General features: G+C 44.9%; 1 protein-coding gene across 12 annotated transcripts in view; it reads right to left on the reverse strand.

Moving 5' to 3' along the window:
- Positions 1–21,381, reverse strand: part of strbp (spermatid perinuclear RNA binding protein) — a 60,364-nt gene that overhangs the window by 5,934 nt on the left and 33,049 nt on the right. For 6 of the 12 annotated variants that reach the window (XM_078087890.1, XM_040198367.2, XM_040198366.2 and 3 more), the window contains 15 exons: positions 15,249–15,511; positions 14,568–14,736; positions 12,887–13,184; positions 11,013–11,128; positions 10,189–10,284; positions 9,690–9,801; positions 8,632–8,729; positions 7,511–7,616; positions 6,739–6,822; positions 5,975–6,183; positions 5,731–5,883; positions 5,425–5,559; positions 4,614–4,754; positions 4,051–4,192; positions 3,871–3,924 (listed from right to left, as the gene is read on the reverse strand). In XM_078087890.1, the coding sequence (XP_077944016.1) occupies positions 3,871–3,924; positions 4,051–4,192; positions 4,614–4,754; positions 5,425–5,559; positions 5,731–5,883; positions 5,975–6,183; positions 6,739–6,822; positions 7,511–7,616; positions 8,632–8,729; positions 9,690–9,801; positions 10,189–10,284; positions 11,013–11,128; positions 12,887–13,184; positions 14,568–14,736; positions 15,249–15,511 (2,176 nt within the window). Of the gene's footprint in view, positions 1–459; positions 1,046–3,870; positions 3,925–4,050; positions 4,193–4,613; positions 4,755–5,424; positions 5,560–5,730; positions 5,884–5,974; positions 6,184–6,738; positions 6,823–7,510; positions 7,617–8,631; positions 8,730–9,689; positions 9,802–10,188; positions 10,285–11,012; positions 11,129–12,886; positions 13,185–14,567; positions 14,737–15,248; positions 15,512–21,381 lie in introns of those variants that run through there. The other 6 variants (XM_078087893.1, XM_078087891.1, XM_078087892.1 and 3 more) reach the window with 3 other exon arrangements.

Here is a 21,381-nt window from a genome sequence, read left to right on the forward strand (position 1 = left end):
AACTAATTGAATCCAGCTACAATAACGTATCAAGCGTTAAAACGCTTATATATATATATATATATATATATATATATATATACATAAATGCTCTACTTATAATGTGGTCGATCTAACGGATAGCTGTGGGAAATCTGCCAAGCATTGATACACGATCGGTAATGGAGCTGAATGCAACATAGAGAATCCAAAAAAAAGCTTTTACAAATTCACCCGTTGTCTTCAGGCATTTCTCTTTAAATATCTGTAAGCGGAGGGTCACGAGGAAATAAAGAGGATCCCTGAGGTAAGTAGGGAGATTTAAAACCTGCATCTATGAGGGTGGAATATTAAAGCTTAATGCACGTTTCTCGCAGTATTTTGTGCAGCTTCCTCATGCTGAGTGACATAACGGACTGAAATAGTCAAACCCAAAACAAAAGGTTGCTAAGCCTTTAAACAGATAAACACCAGGCAGTGTTCAGCTTTTATAGGAGATGCACTTTATTCATTTGCAACATTATTATTTATTTATTCCTATACATCCTTCACACAGCTCCTTATTATTATTTTTTTTTATTTTTTTTACAGAGAACGTGTGTGTTGTGTGTATCATGTTGCAAATGCTCTTCTCTCCCCCTCAAAAGAATAAACACAATAACACAAGGCTGATATATATAATTTAGACTCAAAGAATGAGGTTACAATTCACAGTACAAACCCTTCAAGTTTTTATCTCATAACAACCTAAACCCGCAGTAATTTTTCATATTCATAAAAGTTTTTGGAACAGAAAGAAATCAAACAAAAAAAAAAATCTTCAACTCAAGTCCTTAATCCTCTGCCCATCATATACACTGTAGAAAAAAAGATTCCCTTCTTAAAAAAAGCAAATTGCATGGTCTGAATAAGAGTGTTTGCTATGGATGAAGATGCGCTTGTTGTGTGTGTGTGTGTGTGTGTGTGTGTGTGTGTGTGTGTCTCCCGTGCTAAAAGAAGTGGTAGTGGGGGACGGGGTAGGTGGGCATTTTCATGACAGGCAACAGAAGCATTCTCTTGGGCAAACCTAGAAGGGAGACACGAGAAGAGCACAGCTCTGCATGAGTCCAACAAACACGCCCGGTGGCTGTATTCTCACTGCACCGCATTTAGGAGCAACACTGCAGCGAGGGGGCTCCCAGAGGGGGGAGTGGACGCGTGTGAGAGGACGGGCAGGATCGTGAGTACACAAAGCGACACCCTTCTTCGGTGGTTAGAGGAGCCGAGAAGGAGACGGATTCGGAATGAAAAGAGAAGGAAGCAAGCGGCCAAAGTTAACGATTCATTCTTGGTTTATTGCAACTCGGGTCTGGTTTCTGTTGCTGATCCATCAATAATTAATTACGGAGACCTGCAGCTCAACGTTGAAACGCTGCCTCTGTTTTGGCCTGAGAATAATTTGGGTTAATTAGGGGAGGTGGTTCTTCTCAATGGCGTCGCATTGTCAAATCGTGGTTTTTACTGATTAACGGACAAAACGGACAAAACCAGGACCCACGTTGCAATGAACTGGAATTATTCTTTAAAGAAGACAGTGAGCAGGAGAAGTAGTCACTTGTGGGAAATGTATCATAATGTATAAGCTGAGTGCCTCATTCTGCAGCGAGCCCTGCAGTCTTCTACAACGCATCGGAAGTGTTTGCCAACAAAGCAGCTGCTGGTGCCGGAGCACAGTGGGTAAAAGAAGCAGAAAACAGGATGAAAGCTTTGTTTCCGTAAGATAAAAGAATGATTTCATGTGCCTTCTTCCTTCCGCCATCGGGGCCCACACAGAAAACATCTATGCTAATTGGGACGCATCTTCCTCTCATTCTGGAACTGTGAATAATAATCCTATCCATTACTAATCTATTTCTCATTTAAATTCTTTATCATCAGTCAACACGGACTATAAAATAAAACTCGTTTGAACAGTAAGTATTGTGTATTGCTCCGTAGTACTCTGGTCGCACACTGGGAGCCACCGGGCGCGCTCAGCTTGACAGAAGCGACAACAACCACACTGAGGTTTCAACACAAATTAAGAGGATAATAGTATAATTCTAGTTCTCACGTCTATCTTTCCTTTTTCAAATAACATTGAATTGACTTGCTAACAACTTGTGGGACGTTCGGCTCAGAGTGAGCTGATCACACAACGATCACCCAGCTGGACACGTGATGCCTTGTGCTGATGAGTCATGGGGGCAGAGATAGACAAAGATTTATGCTTCGTCATCCCACACTTCCAGACTGCGACCATTTGGATGCATTCTCTGGAGGCAGGGCCCCTATTTTTTGGCCTAAGAGCAGCACTGACACTGATTTCTTTGATTATGTCATTCAAAATATTTTTTTTTAATGGAAGCACCACATGACTTTTCCTTTGAAATAAAACAGCTAATTCTCTATTTGATCAATAAAGCATTTCTAACACAGTTATTAGAACAAATAAACAAATAAAAAAATTATCGTTGTTGCCTTGCTTGTCAATTAAGCGTTGTGCTTCAATGCTTCTTCTGTTGAGGAAAAACTTTGGAGCGCCCCCCCAGAGAAGAAACAGGGTATTTAATCACCTGTATATTTGCCAAATCTTTTCATTGGCCTGGCATGAAGCAGCCTACTAAATGCCTTCTCTCGGATGTCATGTCCAAACATTATCAAATGATTCGGTCACTTCAATGTTTCATTTGTTGAAAGCAGGAACGACGATTAAATTCTTTGTATTTCGGTAAATTAGTTTGAAAATTGTGCATAAGCCAGAAACTGAACCCAAAACCAACGGGGGGAGGGGGGGGGTAATTCGCCGTCATAAACCGAGGAAACTAAGGCGCACTTCATGTTCCCGGGCTGCCGGGGTCTCGGGAGGCTATTTGCCTCGGGGCTCCGGGGCCCCGGGATCGGATTCTCCCAGCACACAAGACCCATTCAAGCTCTGAGCTGTAGGATGGACAGAAAGGCCTCCACATGCTGCGCGCACGCACGCAAGCGCACACACACGCACGCACACACACACACACACACACACACACACACAGCCGAGTTTGCTGAGGTAAATGTGACCTTGTCTGACAGAAAGACGCATGTGTGATTGAAATTTGCCCCGATACCCAAGCTGTCAAAGGTCAAGGATTAGTATAGCTTTTAGCCTATGCATGTGTTTCAGAGAGCCCGGTGGCCCCGGTCAGCAGCGAGGATACGGAAACGCCTCAGCAGCAGTAATATGACAGGAGCAGTGCTGCAGCGGCAGGGCGGCCATGTCACCTTATCTTAAATAGAGTGGTGGGTAAAGTGACAAACTCCCACTTACGCGCTCTGCTAATCTATATATATACGAAATATATATGCAGCGAAGCAATGTGTCGGGAAGTTAGTTAGAGGTGGCGGTTTTATCGTAAAAGCTTCTTCTCTTTTCCTTTTCAATTTTTCCAGTTATGTGTGTCACCGTAATTAAGATCAGTTTCTTTTCAGATACGAGCTTGAGACTGATGGAAGCTCTTGGTGATCCAACGACAAGAGATGAGGATGAGAATGGCAACAAGCAGATTAAGAACAACGTTGTGAGACGATAATAAACCAGCTTGAAGCTCGTAACAAAGAAACGGTTTAGGCTTCGTGTAATTGCAGCTGACACTGAATCTCGAATTGCAATAGGATTGGTGTAGGAGGAGAAATCTAATTGAAAGCGAGTGGAGGGTCGAGGTTGTAACACAAACCCACTAAATGCTTAATTAACCCGTCTATAGTTAGAAGTTATGGTCTGCAGGATTAGAAGGGAGCTGCATGAGTTAAGAGAGGACAGGACGTGGAAGAAGGTTATCGATGGTCGGAGGAGGGTGAAATGGGTCGACAGGGCAAACAAGCAGCACGTACCGTATGCAGGAGCAGCTGCTGCAGCCGGGCTGTAGCCATACGGTGTCCCGAAGCCTGTTGGGCAAGAAGTTACAGCCTCTAATGCAATTGTTTAACTCCAGGCTGCATTTTTCAACATGTTGGTCATTCTGCACTCTAGCCAAAATAAATTTCTGAGTAGAAATAGAAAAAATGACTCACAGTTGTAGCTACCTGGCGTGACATATCCAGGTGCGGCCGCACTGACGAAGGCCCCTCTGGCGAGGGCTGCTCTTCCTCTCCCTCTGGCTACCTGAGCTGCTACTGCCGAAGCTGCTGCTGCTGCGGCCAGGGCCCCTTTAGTCTGGACACGGAAACAATATATGTGAGAAGCAAACATGCATAATGCAAAGGAACAAATCGATTGAAATATTTATGTCTGCATAGATATGGTGCACGGACATAAAGCACAAAACACACACACATACATATGTACATTTCCGTGTTCTGATGCTTTGATCCGCTCTGATCGGTCTCATTGTTCACAAATCAGTCAAAATTTGGCAAAATAAGTGGAAGACTGGTGATCTGGTGTCAAGTATTGTTCTGATTAGACACTTGACAGACGCACCGCCATTGATCACAGTTAAACATTAGAATCTTCAAAGCTGCACTGACAGGCCACAAGGACGACAATAACGGATCGGTCTGATTACATGTTCCGGTGAGTGAGTGTAAATTCCCCAAACTGAGACAGCGTGTGTAGCACGAGTGTGACTCGTCACCTGAGGCAATATCTTCTTTTTCTTGTTTGCAGCAGCGTTGGGACCAGAAAAGAGCTTATCCAGAGCTGCCAGAGCAGCACTGGCCTTCGCTACTTTTTTGTTGGGTCCCGCCCCTCGAAACTTCTGTCCGTCGACCTCCACCTGACGTGAACACACGGGGAATGTTAAATATCAATCACGACATATTTTTTGGTTGAGTTGGACAAAAGGAACACATTGCATTTTGGGCATCTGGTGAAGAAAAAAAAAAAGTATATATTTTTAATTATAAGCGCTAATTGCTTTAAGCAAATTCACAATTTATGTTGCAGCTCCGTCAAAACTACCAACACCACAATTATTACCACCAAAACGTTTATCAGTCATCAGTGAGTCAGGCAGCGAGTCTGGCTTAACAGGACGGCTTGTTTAGCAGTGCCCTGCTGTCAAGTAGGCCTGCTAATCAATCAGCAGAGCGATGGAGCAGCCAGGCGTGTCGGAAAACAACTCACCCCGCAGAGAACAGGCCTGCTCCAGGAACCAAGCTGACTGATTGACGTTACCGGCTTTCAGCCTGTTTCCGAGCGCGCGTGTGTGCGTGCATGTATGTGTGTGTGTGCGCGTGTGTGTGGCTTAGCCTCTGTGTTTCTCCTCTTGGCTAAAACGCATGTGTATTGTGAAATAGTATTCTGCATTATCAGGGTTAAATCTCATGGCTCCACGATCTGTCACATGTTTTAGACTGTGCGTGTGTGTGTGTGTGTGTGTGTGTGTGTGTGTGTGTGTGTGTGTGTGTGTGTGTGTGTGTGTGTGTGTGTGTGTAAGCTTTCACCTCCATAACGAAGCGTTTGTCGTGACTGCCTCCACTTTCAGAGATGAGTTCGTATTTGAGGCCTCGTCTCTTTTCGTTTAGCTCCATGACGGGGTTCTTCCCACTCGCTGTCAGTATGGGACCCTGAGTTCGCACCTGGAGAGTGAAAAGATTATTTAAGCAATTATTAAAACATCTTAGATATTATAGTAGAAAGCATATCTTTTATCTCCTTAAACCAATGAGAATGTGACATTTTAAACACCAATAGTTTCGGACTACGACTCAAAAGGATTTGTGTATCAGCACACATTTCTCAATCCTCACCTCCAGTGTGTTGGAACCGTCCGTCGAGTGCGTTGGGTTATTGCTTGTGTGTGAAGACGTCTCGCTCTTCCCCTCACCATCCGACTTCTCGTCTGAGCTCATGGGATCCAGGTCTGAGTCGAAACCTGTCGGGTAGCCCATCGCCTGCAGAACCTGGAGAGGGAAGATGATGTCATAAAGGGGGGAAAAAAGGTTGTGAGTACAGCAGACAAATTAACCAAAGCCTAGATTGTTTCCTCCTCACCTTGACAGCGACGTGGAGCTTTGCGGTCTTCTTGGACGATCCAGACGCTTCATAGATGGTTCCATCCAGATCCACAGACATGGTGAAGACCGGCGCGTGAACCGGGCCCGACTGGGACAGCAGGCGGTACTGCAGCCCCGGCCGGATCTGGTTCAACCGCATCAGGGCGTTCATTGGCTGGTTGGAGTCTATGGCTTTACTGTCCAGGACTAATGCAAAAAAAATAAAAAATAAAAAAGAGGAGGCATATGGTTAGAGTAAAAAGAAAAGCCTATTAGGAAAGATTTAATAAGGTCTTGTAGGGGGTGAACCAATTATTCAGCCAAAATTGGACAAACTGCAGCCAATTCAGAGATACTGCACGTTATAAATCACATTTTCTAAGAAGGTTTCCAGGACACTCGCCGGTTGTTTTCATGATCAATAGAAGATGCCTCTCTATTTACGTTTTTTTTTCAATCAATTTTGTTGTATTTGCCAATATCTAAAAATGCCTCTCTGTCTCCATTAGGCGCCGATCTACTTATCCTCGTATGAAGAAAGAGCCGGGGATGGTTGGGTGGCCAACTAAAACGTTAGCAATCCATACTATTGATCTGCCTCAGAGGGATGAAAGGAATGTGGAGAGATGCAGACGGGAAAACAAAAGATACAATGCTTGTCTGCACACAGAATGTGACTACTTCCACCTCAAAGCATTGTGTCGCTTTATTTTTACTGGTTAGAATGAAAATAAAGTGTACAATCATTCTTCCCTCTCTTACCTTTTCTAAGATTTCTCTTCATCTTCTTGATGAGATCCTTGTCGTCCATCGCTCCATCCTCGTATGGCCTCTTCAGACCCAAGCCTGAGAGAGAGATTCAAATCAATAATTGACTACAAGAGACGCTAATATCAACGCAAACAGAGGCACGGATGTGTGACAGAAGAGAAAGCGAGGCTGAGGCCCAGAAAAAAAGGAATACGTGAGAAGAAGCATTAAGATGGATTGAAAAAAACAGACAAGATAAACATAATAAACGGAAAAAGTCAAACAATGGGAAGAAACATTCAAACTTCTTTCTTTCATGTACCTTGAATCAATTTTACATGAAAGTCGCCTTGAAGTGCGGCAAAAAAAAATGTACTGTATGTTTTGGAGGAACATTGAAGAAAAAAATTAAGAAGCTTGAGAAAGTTCAACATCATATTTTTGTGGTGCTTTGCACGTCAGCAATAATGACAGCGCTGTCATCGCCGAAGTGTAGAAAAAAAACATCAAATGCATCCAGAAAGGTCACGTCCTGCGTGAAAACATTTGACGGGAGGTCTGACCTACGACCCAAAGCCGTATGCTTGACTGCTGTAGGTTCCATGTAATATAGACAGACTGACGAAAACGCATTTTCACAGACGGATAAAAAGCAAAAAGTGGTAGCATTCGTACAAGTAATCAGGCGCTGACAAGGACAGGAAGACAAACATGTGGAGGACATTTTGCACAGAAGACGGAGATGCACAGGGTGAGAGTAGACTGATCAGGCATGTGGACACACCTTCTTTATCAGACCAAGGATATTTCTGCGATGGTTTATTTGAGGCAAGAGGCTCCATCTCCAACACCTTGTAGATCTGTCCGAACGCCATGAGTCTGAGAGCATGCTGTTGGATGTAAAAACACACACGAAATAAGAAAAGATGGATTCAAACTTGAGCGTATGGAGATTGATACTGAAATAATTTGCTCTTCTTATACTGCCATAGAGGAAATCTAGTACTGCACTTAACTGAAGGTAAGATAAGGCTAATTTATGGTTTGCTTCTTACACTTTCCTGCCTCTTAAATGCCCACTTTCAGTTAAGTCAGTAAAGCTGTCATAACAGGCCAATGCAAAATTAATACCCAGCAATTTGCTACATTCATTCAAGATTTATAGAATATTTGTGCTTACATAGTTTGGTTATACAATAGACTAGTCGAATCCCTCATATTCTTTTTGTTCTCCAATTCCGTTTTAGCATTTTTATTAAAATATGGGAGTATTATAAACATGTGTGTGTGCGTTAATCCATAATTCTCATTAAGGAGGTAGAGTGCCTGGGATATTCATGAGGCTCGGTGTAGCTCATTGACAGAACAGCTCCGTCTCTAATATCTGCTCTTGTATCTGCTCCAACACAATTATCCCCATTGACATTCCAGCCTCGTTCAGGCTGCCTTCAAAGGAAATGGACGGCAGGATTCACTAAGCCATGCGGCTCAGAGGCTGCCCTGCTCAGTCGAGTGTGTGTGTGTGTGTGTGTGAAGAAGGAAATGGCGGCAAGCACACGCCAAAAGTGCATGCCCGCAAATACTGTCCTCGGGGTGTCAGAAATGGATTTATGGCTTACAATGGCAATGGTTTCCCACACCAATCATTAAAATGCAGCGCCACATCTTTCTAGAGAAGCACATGCACTCTCACACAAGTGTGTGTGTGTGTGTGTGTGTGTGTGCGTGCATGCAAATTGTGTGGTTAGGGTGGTGATGGGGTCATTCCGTCTCGTAATAGGCGTATTGCTTACAGATTCCCACACACTGACAGCTCAAGGCAAGTGCAGCTGGATGATAACAACTTTATCTTTAAGCTGACACGTGTGTGTGTGTGTGTGTGTGTGTGTGTGTGTGTGTTCGTACCTGTGCACGGTAGGTAATGTCCTCAGCCTGCTCGTTGGTCATGTTGTCGAGTGTGTTTGTTGACTCTTTCTCACATGGGTCGTGTAAACCTGGACCACCTTGGAGACACAGAACAAATATAATGCACAAAAATAATAATTAAGCGGAAACTTCCCATTTTGAGTGCTACAAAAAAAAAACAATGGGTGGCTCGCGCTCTTCTTTCAGCACAGAGACGGAAATTACCGGTTAAATTCATCCGGACGTCCAACGCGAAGAGGACCCCCCAATTGAAGAAAAAGGGGAATCTGTTTTGCGGTACTGTTTTTCTGTGTCTGTTTCTAAGATTAATTTGATCACTCGCATTCTTTTTTTACTTGAATCATTTTATGTTTTTGCTAATTTGTGTTGTTTATTTTTTATTATGTACGTGTGGTTCACAAGGCGTATGTATGTATGTATGTTTGCAATTGCATCTGTAATTCCTTCATTTACTGACACTGCAGCTCTGCAACATATTATTAGGCCATGAAACAAGGATATCTTGTCATATTGGACAACAGCAGCTATCAGCAAAAGTAACTGCCAGTGAAGTATTTAAACCAGTCACTAAAGTCCTCATCCTCAAAATGTTCTAATCCATAATATTCTCCTGCATGTTTTCACTGTCAATTAAATTGAGATTTATATACACTGTTCTATCTTCTTTTAAAATACATCCATCATATCTTCAGCACTCACATTTCTGAAATCAAGTCAAAGGACCCTTCGTTTGGACGCTGTTTGAGTGCACAATATTCTGAAAGAAACCATGCGGCTACTCCTAATTAAGAAGCTTTCATAATAATGAACTTCCTCAGACAGCTGCGCTCTGCTGGGTCGCTGATAACGCGGCGAGCTCTCAGCGAGTAGCCGCTCAGCAACGCTCCGAGCAGAGCTCCTCTCACCCAAACCTAGCATCCTCCCTCGCTACGCTCACCTGCGCTGCCAATTTCCAGGGAAACGCACGTGCTCCTCTGGCCATTTCCTCACCATTTCCAGAGCGTGCGTCTATTCACATATCCACCGTGGACACGTACCTGGTAGCAGTATTCCCGAGGCCAGGCACTCCATGACTCGACGCAGGGCTTCTCCGGCCCCGAGAGGTCTGTTGCAGGTGGCGATTGCCTTCTCGCAGATGAGCTCTAAGGGCTGGAAGGATATAAAGACAGAACGTTCTACACTACTTCAAGAACCAGAACACCTTCCATCTGTTGCGTGAATCATATGGACGCACACTAATATATATATATATATATATAGCAGTTTCCTCACAAACATGATTTAGCTTCCTCGCTAACAAAATCAGATATCAATGACAGCCTGTTTTCTTCAGCACACCCGGTTCAGTAATGGATGAGGTTGAAGAACAACTCTTTAGATTTCAATAAAAATAGGAAGCTCCCGTCACCACAGGGCGATTAAGTGTATTGTGACAAACATCATAAAAATGAAAGGAAGTTCAAGGGGGACTGATAAACATCTTTTTATTTAATGGGATTGACACTGAAACAGATGTAGCTGCAGCAAAAGACTCACCCATCCCTTGAGAGGTTCCCAGACGGGGTGTCTATTGCACATGTCCCTAAGTATCCTGAGAACGATAACGCAGGACTTGAGCCCGTTCACTCGAGCCTGAGAGAGATCGAGCGATCGGGGGGGAAGGAGTAGGAGAGGTGGAGGGATGCAAGAAGGGAAATTTAACAGAAAGAGGGAGGAAGGTAACACATTGAGAGCAGGAGGAGTAGTATTTGTGCAAACACATACAAACGGCCTGCTTCACATGTACAAAGCCACGTACTCAAGTGATCAAAATCCCCACAGAGAATGAATATCCTCAGCGCTGAAGTCACTGAACATTTAGATTTGGTTCAGCAATCATGGTTTACTAAAGATATTCCTTTCAAATAACAGAAAATCGATGTTGTGAGTAAGGTAAGTGAGTTGGGGGATGGGGAGAGGTATGGGAGGGGGGTCAAAGGGAAGCACTGACGTACTGTACAGAGCAGGCAGGTTCACATGATAGACAAAAAGAAAAACAAGGATTAATCATTGCTTTTGTAGCCTTACGATTCTTACTACATTCATCTATTTATTATAAAAAGTATTTATATATCGTGTGATATTTGTTCTCGACGCTAAAAAACAATCTTGCTAACTAAACTGGTTTGTTAGCCATGTTGCCGTAACAACTTTAACACAACTCGGAATGATTCTAAACTAAAACTGATGTTTCAATACTTTAATCTCTTCTAGAGGAGTCCGATCTGATGATTGGCTACACGGCGCTGTTTGACCTCCGGGTGAATCGTCAGGCTACAACAAGCATCGGGCAGGAAGACAGGAAGTGAGTGGGTGCCGACCTGGAACCACTTGGCGTGTCGCAGCGCTGCCAGGGCCAACAGACATCTGTGTCTATCCAGCACCTCCCCCTCCTCCTCCTCCTCAGCCTCCACTCTCTGCGCAGCAGCACCCAACACTGCCACAAAACAATAACAACCCAATGTAGAGAACGTAAAACACACACACGTCATGTCTGAGTGTGTGTGTTTGAACTGTGCATGCGCGAATGTGTGCAGACACACTTGGTATGGAGTGTGAAGGCACACATACACGCACACATGCATGGATATTTTGGTACATATAAGGTGCTTTTCATGCCATAAAGTCGTGCCCCCTCCTTGTAGGAAGCGCAGACTCTCTACAGGTCGCAGATCCGTGATGAATGAAACAGAAAAAACGCCTCGCTCTATAGAACGGTGTTTCATTTTCAACGCTGTCATCGGTCCAACATGCGTTAACTGCATCACATGTCGAAATCTTCAACACAAAGTAATGCAGGGTGCACCGCCCCCCCTCCCCGTATGCACGTGTTGAAAATGAAACACACTGTTCAATGGTGATTAAGTCGTTTTCATCGATCCGGCCACCGACCGAACAGTGCAAGTGAGAGCAACCGGGATCATGAGGGAGGAGGCAGCTTTTTGGGATGGAGAGCCCCCCAAAGACATACACCAGACAAATACCTAAGGGGTGTTTGATTTAATGTGTGGGCATTGTTGGGACACGTCCACTCGTTTCGCTGTGCCCAGCAGTGTAAATCAAGCTCCCCCTTTATGTATTTGAGAAGGATTTCATTCATTTTGATCCAATTGGCGCCAAGCAGGAGTCAAAATAGAAGTTTATTTTTCATCTGGATTACTTAGGGTGCACTTGATTTCACAGGCCAAAAGAAACATTTTGCAGAGAAAACAAAATCAACCCCCTGCCTGGGACAACACAAAATCAAGCGCTCCTAAAGTAGAACTGAAAAGGAAAAACAAAAAAAGAGAAAAACAGCTAAAATAGTTTGACCCAGTCTCAGACAAACAACACAGGAGGGATCCAGGCAGGGTTTAGTTGGAGCATCGGGTTGGTAAAAGGAAGAGCATTGCTGCGCTCCTATATGTAAGCGTTTGATTCATGCCGCTGAGCACACCATGATGCTTGATTTCACCAATTCTGCTACTTTTAATAGTCAGGATATCTGATGTGCAAGGCAAGCTGAATCAAACGCAGCTGTGTATGAATGAGTGCAGTGGGTTTCTGAAGAGGGTTCACTGTGTGCGAGACCTAGTGGAAGTGACATAAAACACCGCAAAGACCCCCTTGGGTCTCTATGAAAACCTATGACTAGGTAAATACTTTCTGAATCACTCTCCTATCATGCGCCTATCATTGCACGCGTTAACGTGTAAAAGTATTACACGCCGCCTTTTTTAAGAGGTGCTTAGGCAGAGGCATCTCTGTCGCTCAGGTGCAAAACGGGGCCGTGCGTGCTCTCGCTCTTTGAGAGAAAAACACAAGCGCGCCGCTCCGTCTTGCCGGGGGCTCGTGGCGTGATGTACAGCCAACCTGCGCGCTATCCCTCATCTCTCTCTGAGAGCCGAGTGTCTCGTTGGACGGCGGCCACGGGATGGATGAGCAGCTCGCTACTGCGGCGTTATTGATTTTGCCGGCCCGCTGGCCTCGCCGACCCACAACCACTTATAATCAGTCCCTGCTACAGGGGGGGGGGGGGGCTTCGGCGCTCGTCTGCAGCCTGGAGCCGCCTTGTCACGTATCATTAGGTTGTGGAGTCATACTTCTTGTTAGAGGGAAATAAAACTGTATTATAATACACACAAATATGTTCTAAAAGGAAATGATGGGATGTGTAACAAGAAGTAGGGAAAAACTGCAACTTGAGGGTTCCTACCTCGCACAGTCGGCTTCTCCTGCTCCTCCTTTTCATCACCCACTTCCTCCTCTTTCTCCTGTTCCTCCTCCTCCTGTCTGTCCTCCCCATTCGCCAACTCCTCCTCTTCCCCCCCCTCCTCCTCCTCCTCCACCACCTCCTCTTCTTCCTCTTCCTCCTCTTCTTCTTCTTCTTCTTCCCTCATAGTCGGCGAGGTGAGGGTAATCGTCAGCGTGAGCTTAGGCTCCGTTGTGGTTCGTACCAAGATGGCCGCCTCGGGCGAGGAGCTCGTGACGTCATATTTCTCTTCTGTCAGCTTCTGTCACGTGTCAAACAAACATAACGAGATGGTCAGAGCGCACAAGGACACAGCGGGACTGCATGCAGACAAAAATGAAAAAGGCTGCTTCGAGATGCTGCCACACCATGACCTGGTACGACAGCGATATCAAACCAGTCATTGCAGACACTCGTGGCTATTTCGGTCTCCAAGAGGTGACTGATGTCTTGATTTAAAGCAGGATTTTGAAATGCGAGAAGCATCAAACTTGATTGTTCACACATGATAATTGGCACAGACCTGATTTGAAAGTCACATCCATCTTGATTTCCCTCGTGACAACAGGCAAATGAACAAAGGGCCCTAAATCACAACTGTGAAATGCATGCAATTCAACTAAAAGCATTAATGTGTATTGTGAACCCTCTTAATATTTCTGACACATCCTGAGCGTGTGTGTCTGCCTATTTCATTTTCCAGTGTCACACCTCCATTTGATGAATTTACCCACACGCCACGCTTCATTCCGCTCGCGTTCTGGAGGAATTAATTACTGCTGACCTGTGGTTACGACTGTGCCGGTGAAAATGAGGTCATGTCATACTGCCACTCACACGATACTAAATACAGTCATGCCTTTGAGCACACATGTGACTTCATACAAGAATGGAGGCGATAACAATAACGACAAAAAGACCTGCAGTCTCGCCCACTAAAGAAAAATGATCACACAACGACCCGAACACTTTAGCTCGGCAAAAAAGACCCACAAAACCATAAACTGTCCTGACAGACTATAAATATTCAATAAATTAGTTCAGTCTCAGCAGGAAAGAACGACGACAATATGCATTCTTTGTGCATTTGTTGTGTATTGTGGGGGTCAGTGTATTTAGCATTTGTTTATCATGACTTGTTAATGAGCAAACCAAACACAGAGGCAGTGACCAGAGCATGAATCACACACGCGTATTAAAACTCCTCTCAGTTTCACATTTAAAGACAAAGCTTCTCTGTGCACTTACACGTGAACTGTTATGAACACACACACACACACACACACACACACACACACACACACACACACACACACACACACACACACACACACACACACACACACACACACACACACACACACACACACACACACACACAGCAGTGAGAGTTGCCAAATCCAAGCAGACGCAGATCAATAAAATGTGGAAGCGTATCCAAAAAGCTTAATTTCTGACGTAAGAGAGGACAAATAGAGCTTTTTGGAATATATTTGGATGACAACGATTGAAGGTTTGATGCCAGGCTGAGGCAGCGTGTGCGTGCAGGTCAGCAGCAGGTCAGCGAGTGCGTGTGAGAAAAACAAGAGAGACTTTAACAGCAGGAGTATGCGCCCGTATGCATGCTTGTGTGTGCGTTTCTAACCTCTATCTGTGTGGGCAAATTGTGACAGACAGTGTCCAGCAGCGTCTGTGTGGGTTTGTCTTTGCACAGCAGCACCAGCTCCAGGTCCATGTCGCCTTTGATCAGGAGGCCTTTGGCCACGAGGCCGATCCTCATCACTCCGCACAGCGCGGCGCCGCTGCTGGGCTCTCTGTTGTTAAAAGAAAAGCAGACGACAGATTCCTATCTCTTGTGGTTTTTAACGAGGAGGACGCACGCGTCTGTGTTTGCTCGCACAGGGAACCAAATAATACAAAAATCCCAACGAAAAATAACTCGATGGTGTATACATTTAAAACAAATGTGTTTATAGAAACGTTTCAGACACCTTTAATCAGACATGATACCACTAAATATCCCTATCTTGATAAACAGATTACAATACACGGCTCCCGTTGAGATTGCAAAATAAGATCCGACGAGGCAACTGGAGACATAAAAGAGAACAAACACTCAATAAAACGATTCACAAAGATTGTGTCCAAAGTTCATCACGAGGTTTTAAGCTCCTCACACTTCCTGCAGCTGCATGTTCCTCTGCTGTTCATCTTAAGACTTCAATGAGCACATTTGCCAAGAGGTTGACCTATTCCTTAAGAGGAATAACCGATCCATTTATCATAAAATACATCATTGAGTTAACAGTTTTTCCACTGCCCCCACCTGTAGCTGTCAGCGCAATCCTCCGTTTCATTGCCGGGCTCGTTGCCAATTTCGTCCGCCTCCTTGCTGTCTGCTGGTTGGCCGTCGGCCTGGCTTTGGGCGTTGCTGCTGCTCTGATCCAGCCAATCAGAGACGTGTTTGAGGGCGCACTCGACGGTGGACACCAGCGTCTGAACGGCTTCCAGCTCGTGAGAGGAGGGGTAGATGGTGGAGTGTTTAGCCATGACGTGGCGGTCGTCGTTACTGAAGGAACGGAAGGACCTCTGAAAAGAAGCGACGAATGAGGTGTTGGTTATCAATTCTAGTACATTACGACGGGACAAACCCAAAATGCAGACACGGACACAGAACAGTGTTTTCAACAACGGATTGAGCTTTAATCAATCAGGTTTTGGTTTCCACTTGGACCTGAATGCTTTCTCACACACACACACACACACAAATGCCCAACAACAAACTAATCCACACTTACTGTCCCACCAAGCATGAATAAAAATAGATTTTGTGGGTGCTGTTTCCATGCAGACTGGACTTTTTTTTTTATGGGAAAGTAATCAATTTCAACTCTGTGACAGCTTCCATTTAAGGCCCTGACCCTGACAAACGTGCTCACACAGCTATCAGAAACTCATCCGACCGCCACCCGCGTGTCCTCTCCACCGGGCCACACGAGTCCCTCAGACATTCTGGCCTCGGGAATTTATGTCAGCCGCCTTTGGTCTTTCTCATTTTCTCCTTCCCACGGTCTGGGAGTTATATGGAGGGAGGCACTGGAAGGAGATCAGGTGGGAGGCGACAGATGGGGGGTGACACAAAGGAGAGCAAAGGACAAGACCTTCCACGTGAACCACGGAGGAGGAGAAGGAACGACGGCTGAGGAGGGATGTGGGAGATGATGAAATTGTTGATGAGGGGGAAGCTGAGTTCACAGACGAATGGAAAAAGTAAAGAGCAGCAGGTGCAGCTCCGGCTTTTGGGATTTGCACTCTGCAATTATTATTACCACCCAGGTGGGTCCTTGTTCATTTATATGAACACATGTAAATGATATATCAGCTGTGTTTACTTTCAACGTGTCACAGGATTTCAGGTCTATGTAATCATATGAGCATTAACTATAAACTAATAATTAAAGCAGAACTGAACTTAAGTGGCCATGTAGAGAAATGCTAATGGAATAACCCTTAATATAGCATAATTACATTGCATTTTAAACAGTTATTAAAGTGTAATATTTGCAGCAAAAGACGTAATGCAAATAATCTGGGGAAACTGCATAATTACCACACGCAAATAATACAACTGATGAGGAATACAGAGTATATACACACATAGATTTGTTGTTACAACACATCATTTCTTATTAAATTCCCAAATTTCAGTTTCTTTGTAACTTGTTGTTACCACAATAGTTCAACACCTTCATACCTCCTTTCTCTATTTTCCTCTCTCAGAGACGTCATATGTAAAGGAAACAATTAAGATTGCAAATGATTTAGGTCAATTTGGTTATATACATCTGAAGGGTGCGGTTCATCTTGAATCATTAGAGGTTGTTGCGCTGTGCCGGAGCGCCAGAGGTACGTAACCCAATTTAACACAAGTAGGCTGCTCTCAACAAGCTGCTTATCCGCAAGAGCCACATTTCCCTTTATTCACTGCTCAGATCTACTCAGAGAGAACCGCACGCCAGGCATGCTAATTGACTCACACACACACACACACACACACACACACACACACACACACACACACACACACGGAGCTTTTTTGTTGTAGCATGGATCGTGTAGCATGAGCGCTACTATCCATCTGATTGTAATCCAAGGACCAACTGTGCACACTTGTGCACACCCACACACACGCGCTTTTCATCCGATTCCTAATTGAACTGGTGACATTGACATTCTCTTTCTCCAGATTGAGTTGGATAAAGCTATTAACAGAACGGAGGACAACCACTGTACAATAACCGCAGCCTCACAGCTTGTGTAGCCCAGCGTGCACGTTAAACGTGGCACTCTGGACTCTTTGTTCTGGACTCAACCGGCGATGGTGAATTTTTGCCACAGTGACATCGAGGGGAATTTTGATACAAGGGCAGAACGTGGCGTAACGTTATCTGTGCCGGTCTTCATTTTGCTACAATCAATACTTTAAAAATGTTCCGTGTGAGTTGGAATGAGGCAGCATTCATCCTTCACAGGGATCCCGCAGGCATCAGGATGAAAGAAGTGCGGCTAAATGTGCATCTCTACACTTGTGTGCGTATTAGAGCAGTGTTTAACACACCGGCAGTCGCAGGTTTTATGAGCCGTTGCTAATGTGAGCATCTGCAGCCATAAACCACATTAGGAACAGAGCGTCGATGTATCTGTGTGTGTGTGTGTGTGTTTGTGCATGTCTCGGTATTACTCTAGCGTGGGGGAGTTCTCGCCGAGGCGCTCTGATCACCACGTAAATCACAGCAGTAAAGGAGGACTCACTGACAGGAATCGACCCCCGAGGCCAGCGTGTGTCCAGATAACGTGGCAGACATTTAGACAAGTGAAACGATAACCGTGGTGTTACTGGGTGCAGGGTTTCAGGGTTTCTCGCTGGTTTTGGAGTGATGTCATGGTTGACTGCCAAAAACGTTCAGCCAAAATTAAACCAAACCAAAAAACACAATACGTCTGAAACACAGTGTGGCGCTCAGAGAAACGGCCATCAGGGCATCTGCACAACCCGATTAAAAGACCCACGCTCAGTCGGCTAAAGGAAACACCGTGGTTGTCCTTGAATCCATCTCGACCGCCACATAACCCAGAGGTCAATCACACAATATGTCCCCCTGTCCAAGTGAGCGATGCGCGGGCGTGCGATTACGGTGGGAATCAATCACGGATCTCTTTCCAGATGCCTGTAACAACCCCCGGTGTCACTAACCAACTAAAATAAAACGGTGCAGCTTCAGCACGTTGACCTGGAGCTTATCCTTGGAAAGCCAAAAATGCAGTTCAGGTAAAATTAATTCTCCCATCTCCACAAATTAGTCGGCTTTCAACAACAATTTACCTTTTTAGATTTTATGTATTTGGAGTTTTAGCGGAAACGTTATGTGCATCTTCAAAGCAAATTCTTTCTCTAAAAGCTCAGAAACCGACCCCCTTGTAAAGGGCCAAATATGAATAATATAGAATCTGTAAAATGTCCTCAAGGGAATCTGTTGCTTACGATTCTTCCCTTCTAGGAACCAGAAGCAGAAACATATGCATACTACTGTTAAATCCCATATGTCTGTAAGCCACCGGCGCCCATCATGCACTGCGCACACTCGAATGCCGTCGCTGCATAGTGCTCCCAGACCACACACACACTCACCAATTACACTCCATTTCATGGTCCAGCGGGGCCGACACTGGCAGGCCCAGGATGCATAACCGCGTTACACAGCATTTACAAGCCGCTGCGCACTAAATACCAGTCCTGAACACGTGTTGCCAAAAAAGAAATGAAGAAATCTAATGTTTGTCACTTAAAAAGAAAAATGATGAATGGCCAAAAAGCAATATATTACCCACACGCGACTACGTCCACCACCCCCGACCCTCACGATGTGCTATGCGGCCTGAAATGGAAGCATTTCACCTGGAGGTGTTGCGGTCAGACAAGCAAACGAGCAGCAGCAAGGACGTCATCTAGAAGCAGCCGAATCCCACGATCCTCCTCTACGTGGCTGCAGGTGGATCCTGTGTCATTCTCCCTCTCTCTATGTCACCATCTGCTAAAATGTACCTGACCCAATGCCAAAGACTTACTCTCTGGAACAAAAGCACCTGTGATGGGATTTCATACAATTTTTTTCCCCCTCAGTCCTCTATCCTCTTTGGGCGTTATGAGTGTGCGCGAAGGCCGTGCACCTGCGACGTTAGTGTGCTTCTATGTTTAAAGTTATGTGCCTAAAGTTCCTACCGAATGCTTGGAAGACAACACACACCACCGGGTGGTTGTGAAGAGAGACAGAGATGAAGGAGAGGAGAGGAGGAGAGAGAAAGCCTCTGAAAGTAGAGCTCGACAGAAAGGAGATGCAGGGAGATAAAGACACCTGGATTTGTATATTTTTAGCCGGTTGCACTGAAGCTGACACATCCTCATTGTAAAAATACACCGATCCCCACTCATGAATACCACGCAAAACTTTTGCAGGCAAAATGTCACACAAAAAAGGTGAAAATCTCCCCCCAAAAAACTCACTGAACAGGCACAGAATGATGGAATAAGCACAAATAAAACTGCAACATCCAGCAGGGGAGATTACATTAAAGATTCATCCCGTGATTAATCTGCACTTTGCCGGCGTTGACAGACTCCGCTGTCCTGTTTTATTGGGGGTCTGTCTCTCGCTCCGTCATCCAAATTATCACGTGTGTTTGGTTGCTTCAGGAGGGTAAACACACGTAAACATATATATGAATAAACAACAAAATAAACCGGTTCTTTGATTAAAAAAAAGGATACAGGGAGATACGCAAAATACGCAGCCCGTCATGTTTCCCCGCGGACGACATCCAATGGAAATGTGCCGTCATCAATCGCTCTTATTAAGCAGCTAGCCAAAACTACAGGACGCGGCCCACCAAGAACTAAAGGAGAGAGTTTCTGTTCGTCGCCCTTTGCCCCCCTTCAATGTGTCGGCAGGATTTTTAAGGTTTATGGTCTGCGTATAAAATATAATGAGCGGAGCCCTAAAAGCGAATGAGCTGACCGTACTGTGTTTCTAGGCATGTTATTACAGTAATGTGTGCGGCGGCCATGTCTACAGGCCGGCAACACTGGAACACAATGAAATAGTTTTCTCTGTTTTGGTTATGTCTTATAGCAGTTGTGCATCAAAGACATTTTACATTCAACGTGATATGAGAAGCAAAACTGAATCCACAAAATTGGTAAAACTTTTCCGCTTGGCAACATCCACCTCCAGACGCGGAGCGGTGCACTAACGATGGTGCGCACAAGTCCGGAGCTATACAACGTGGCAGACTGTTACCAAATAAGGAAGCCAAAATGTATGTGTGTGTGTGTGTGTGTGTGTGTGTGTGGAGGGAATGAAGAAGCAGCAAAGCACTGGCATGTAAATCCATTAAATGCAGAAGAGGAGGAGGAACGTCAATAAGGAATCTGTTTGGTGTATCGTTCGGTTTGCGCGGTGACACCCTCGCCAAGGTCACCCGCAGTATTTGCTGCATCACCATAACTCAAGACTAAATCACACTACTGTGTTTGCAAGCTGCCAACACACACACACACACACACACACACACAGACACACTAATCTCATTACCCTTGGTTATTTATGAGCTCCACCATGTGCCCTCTTCTGCAGTGTCCAACCTCAGCAACATCAGCAACATCTTGTTCCTTCTCAATCATTCATTTTCTCCCCTTTTTCTCCCCCCTCCATTCTTCCCCTGCCAACCACCATCTCACACGCTCTCCTTTTTCGGCTCATTTTTTCCTCCTTGCACCTCTTGTTCTAGTTTTTTAATAATTCATCTTTTGCTCTGCTTGCACCACCCAACCCCCTATGGGAAAAGCTCCCGGCGTCACAGGCCAAGAGCATTAATCAATCCCTCGTCTCTCTCCCTCTCTCCTCTCACCTCTCTCCCCCACTCTTCTCTTCTCTTTATGCTTCTCATATCCTGTGCGCTTTTCAACTGTCATGGTTCTGTCCATCATTTACGTTTTTTACGGTCTCATCTGCCCCCCTCCCCCTGTCGTTTCGTCTTTGATCTTTTCATACCTCCTCCCCTCGTCCTTAACAACACGCTGGCTCTTTTTCTGCATCTTTCTTCCGCCAGTAACACGTCTCTGGTGCCAAGGAACAAGCCTAACTTTCATATTTTCTTATTTAACCGGTTTGACACATTTGTTCCTTGCATGATTACTCAACAATGCGAATGTACGCTTATGGCGGAAAAGATAGTCTTTGCCATCGCAATCAAAATCACCAGAAAAAGCATCTTAAAAACCGACAAGCGGGCAAAAGTAATTAGACTGATTGTTGTTGTTTTTTGCTTGTTCTTAACACCACTGTCCTCTTCAGTTTCCTCTCACCGTTTTTCATCTCCGTCTCCTCCTCTCCTTTACTCTT

Source organism: Gasterosteus aculeatus, chromosome 14 (assembly GCF_964276395.1).
Source record: "Gasterosteus aculeatus chromosome 14, fGasAcu3.hap1.1, whole genome shotgun sequence".
Taxonomy (NCBI): Eukaryota; Metazoa; Chordata; class Actinopteri; order Perciformes; family Gasterosteidae; genus Gasterosteus; species Gasterosteus aculeatus.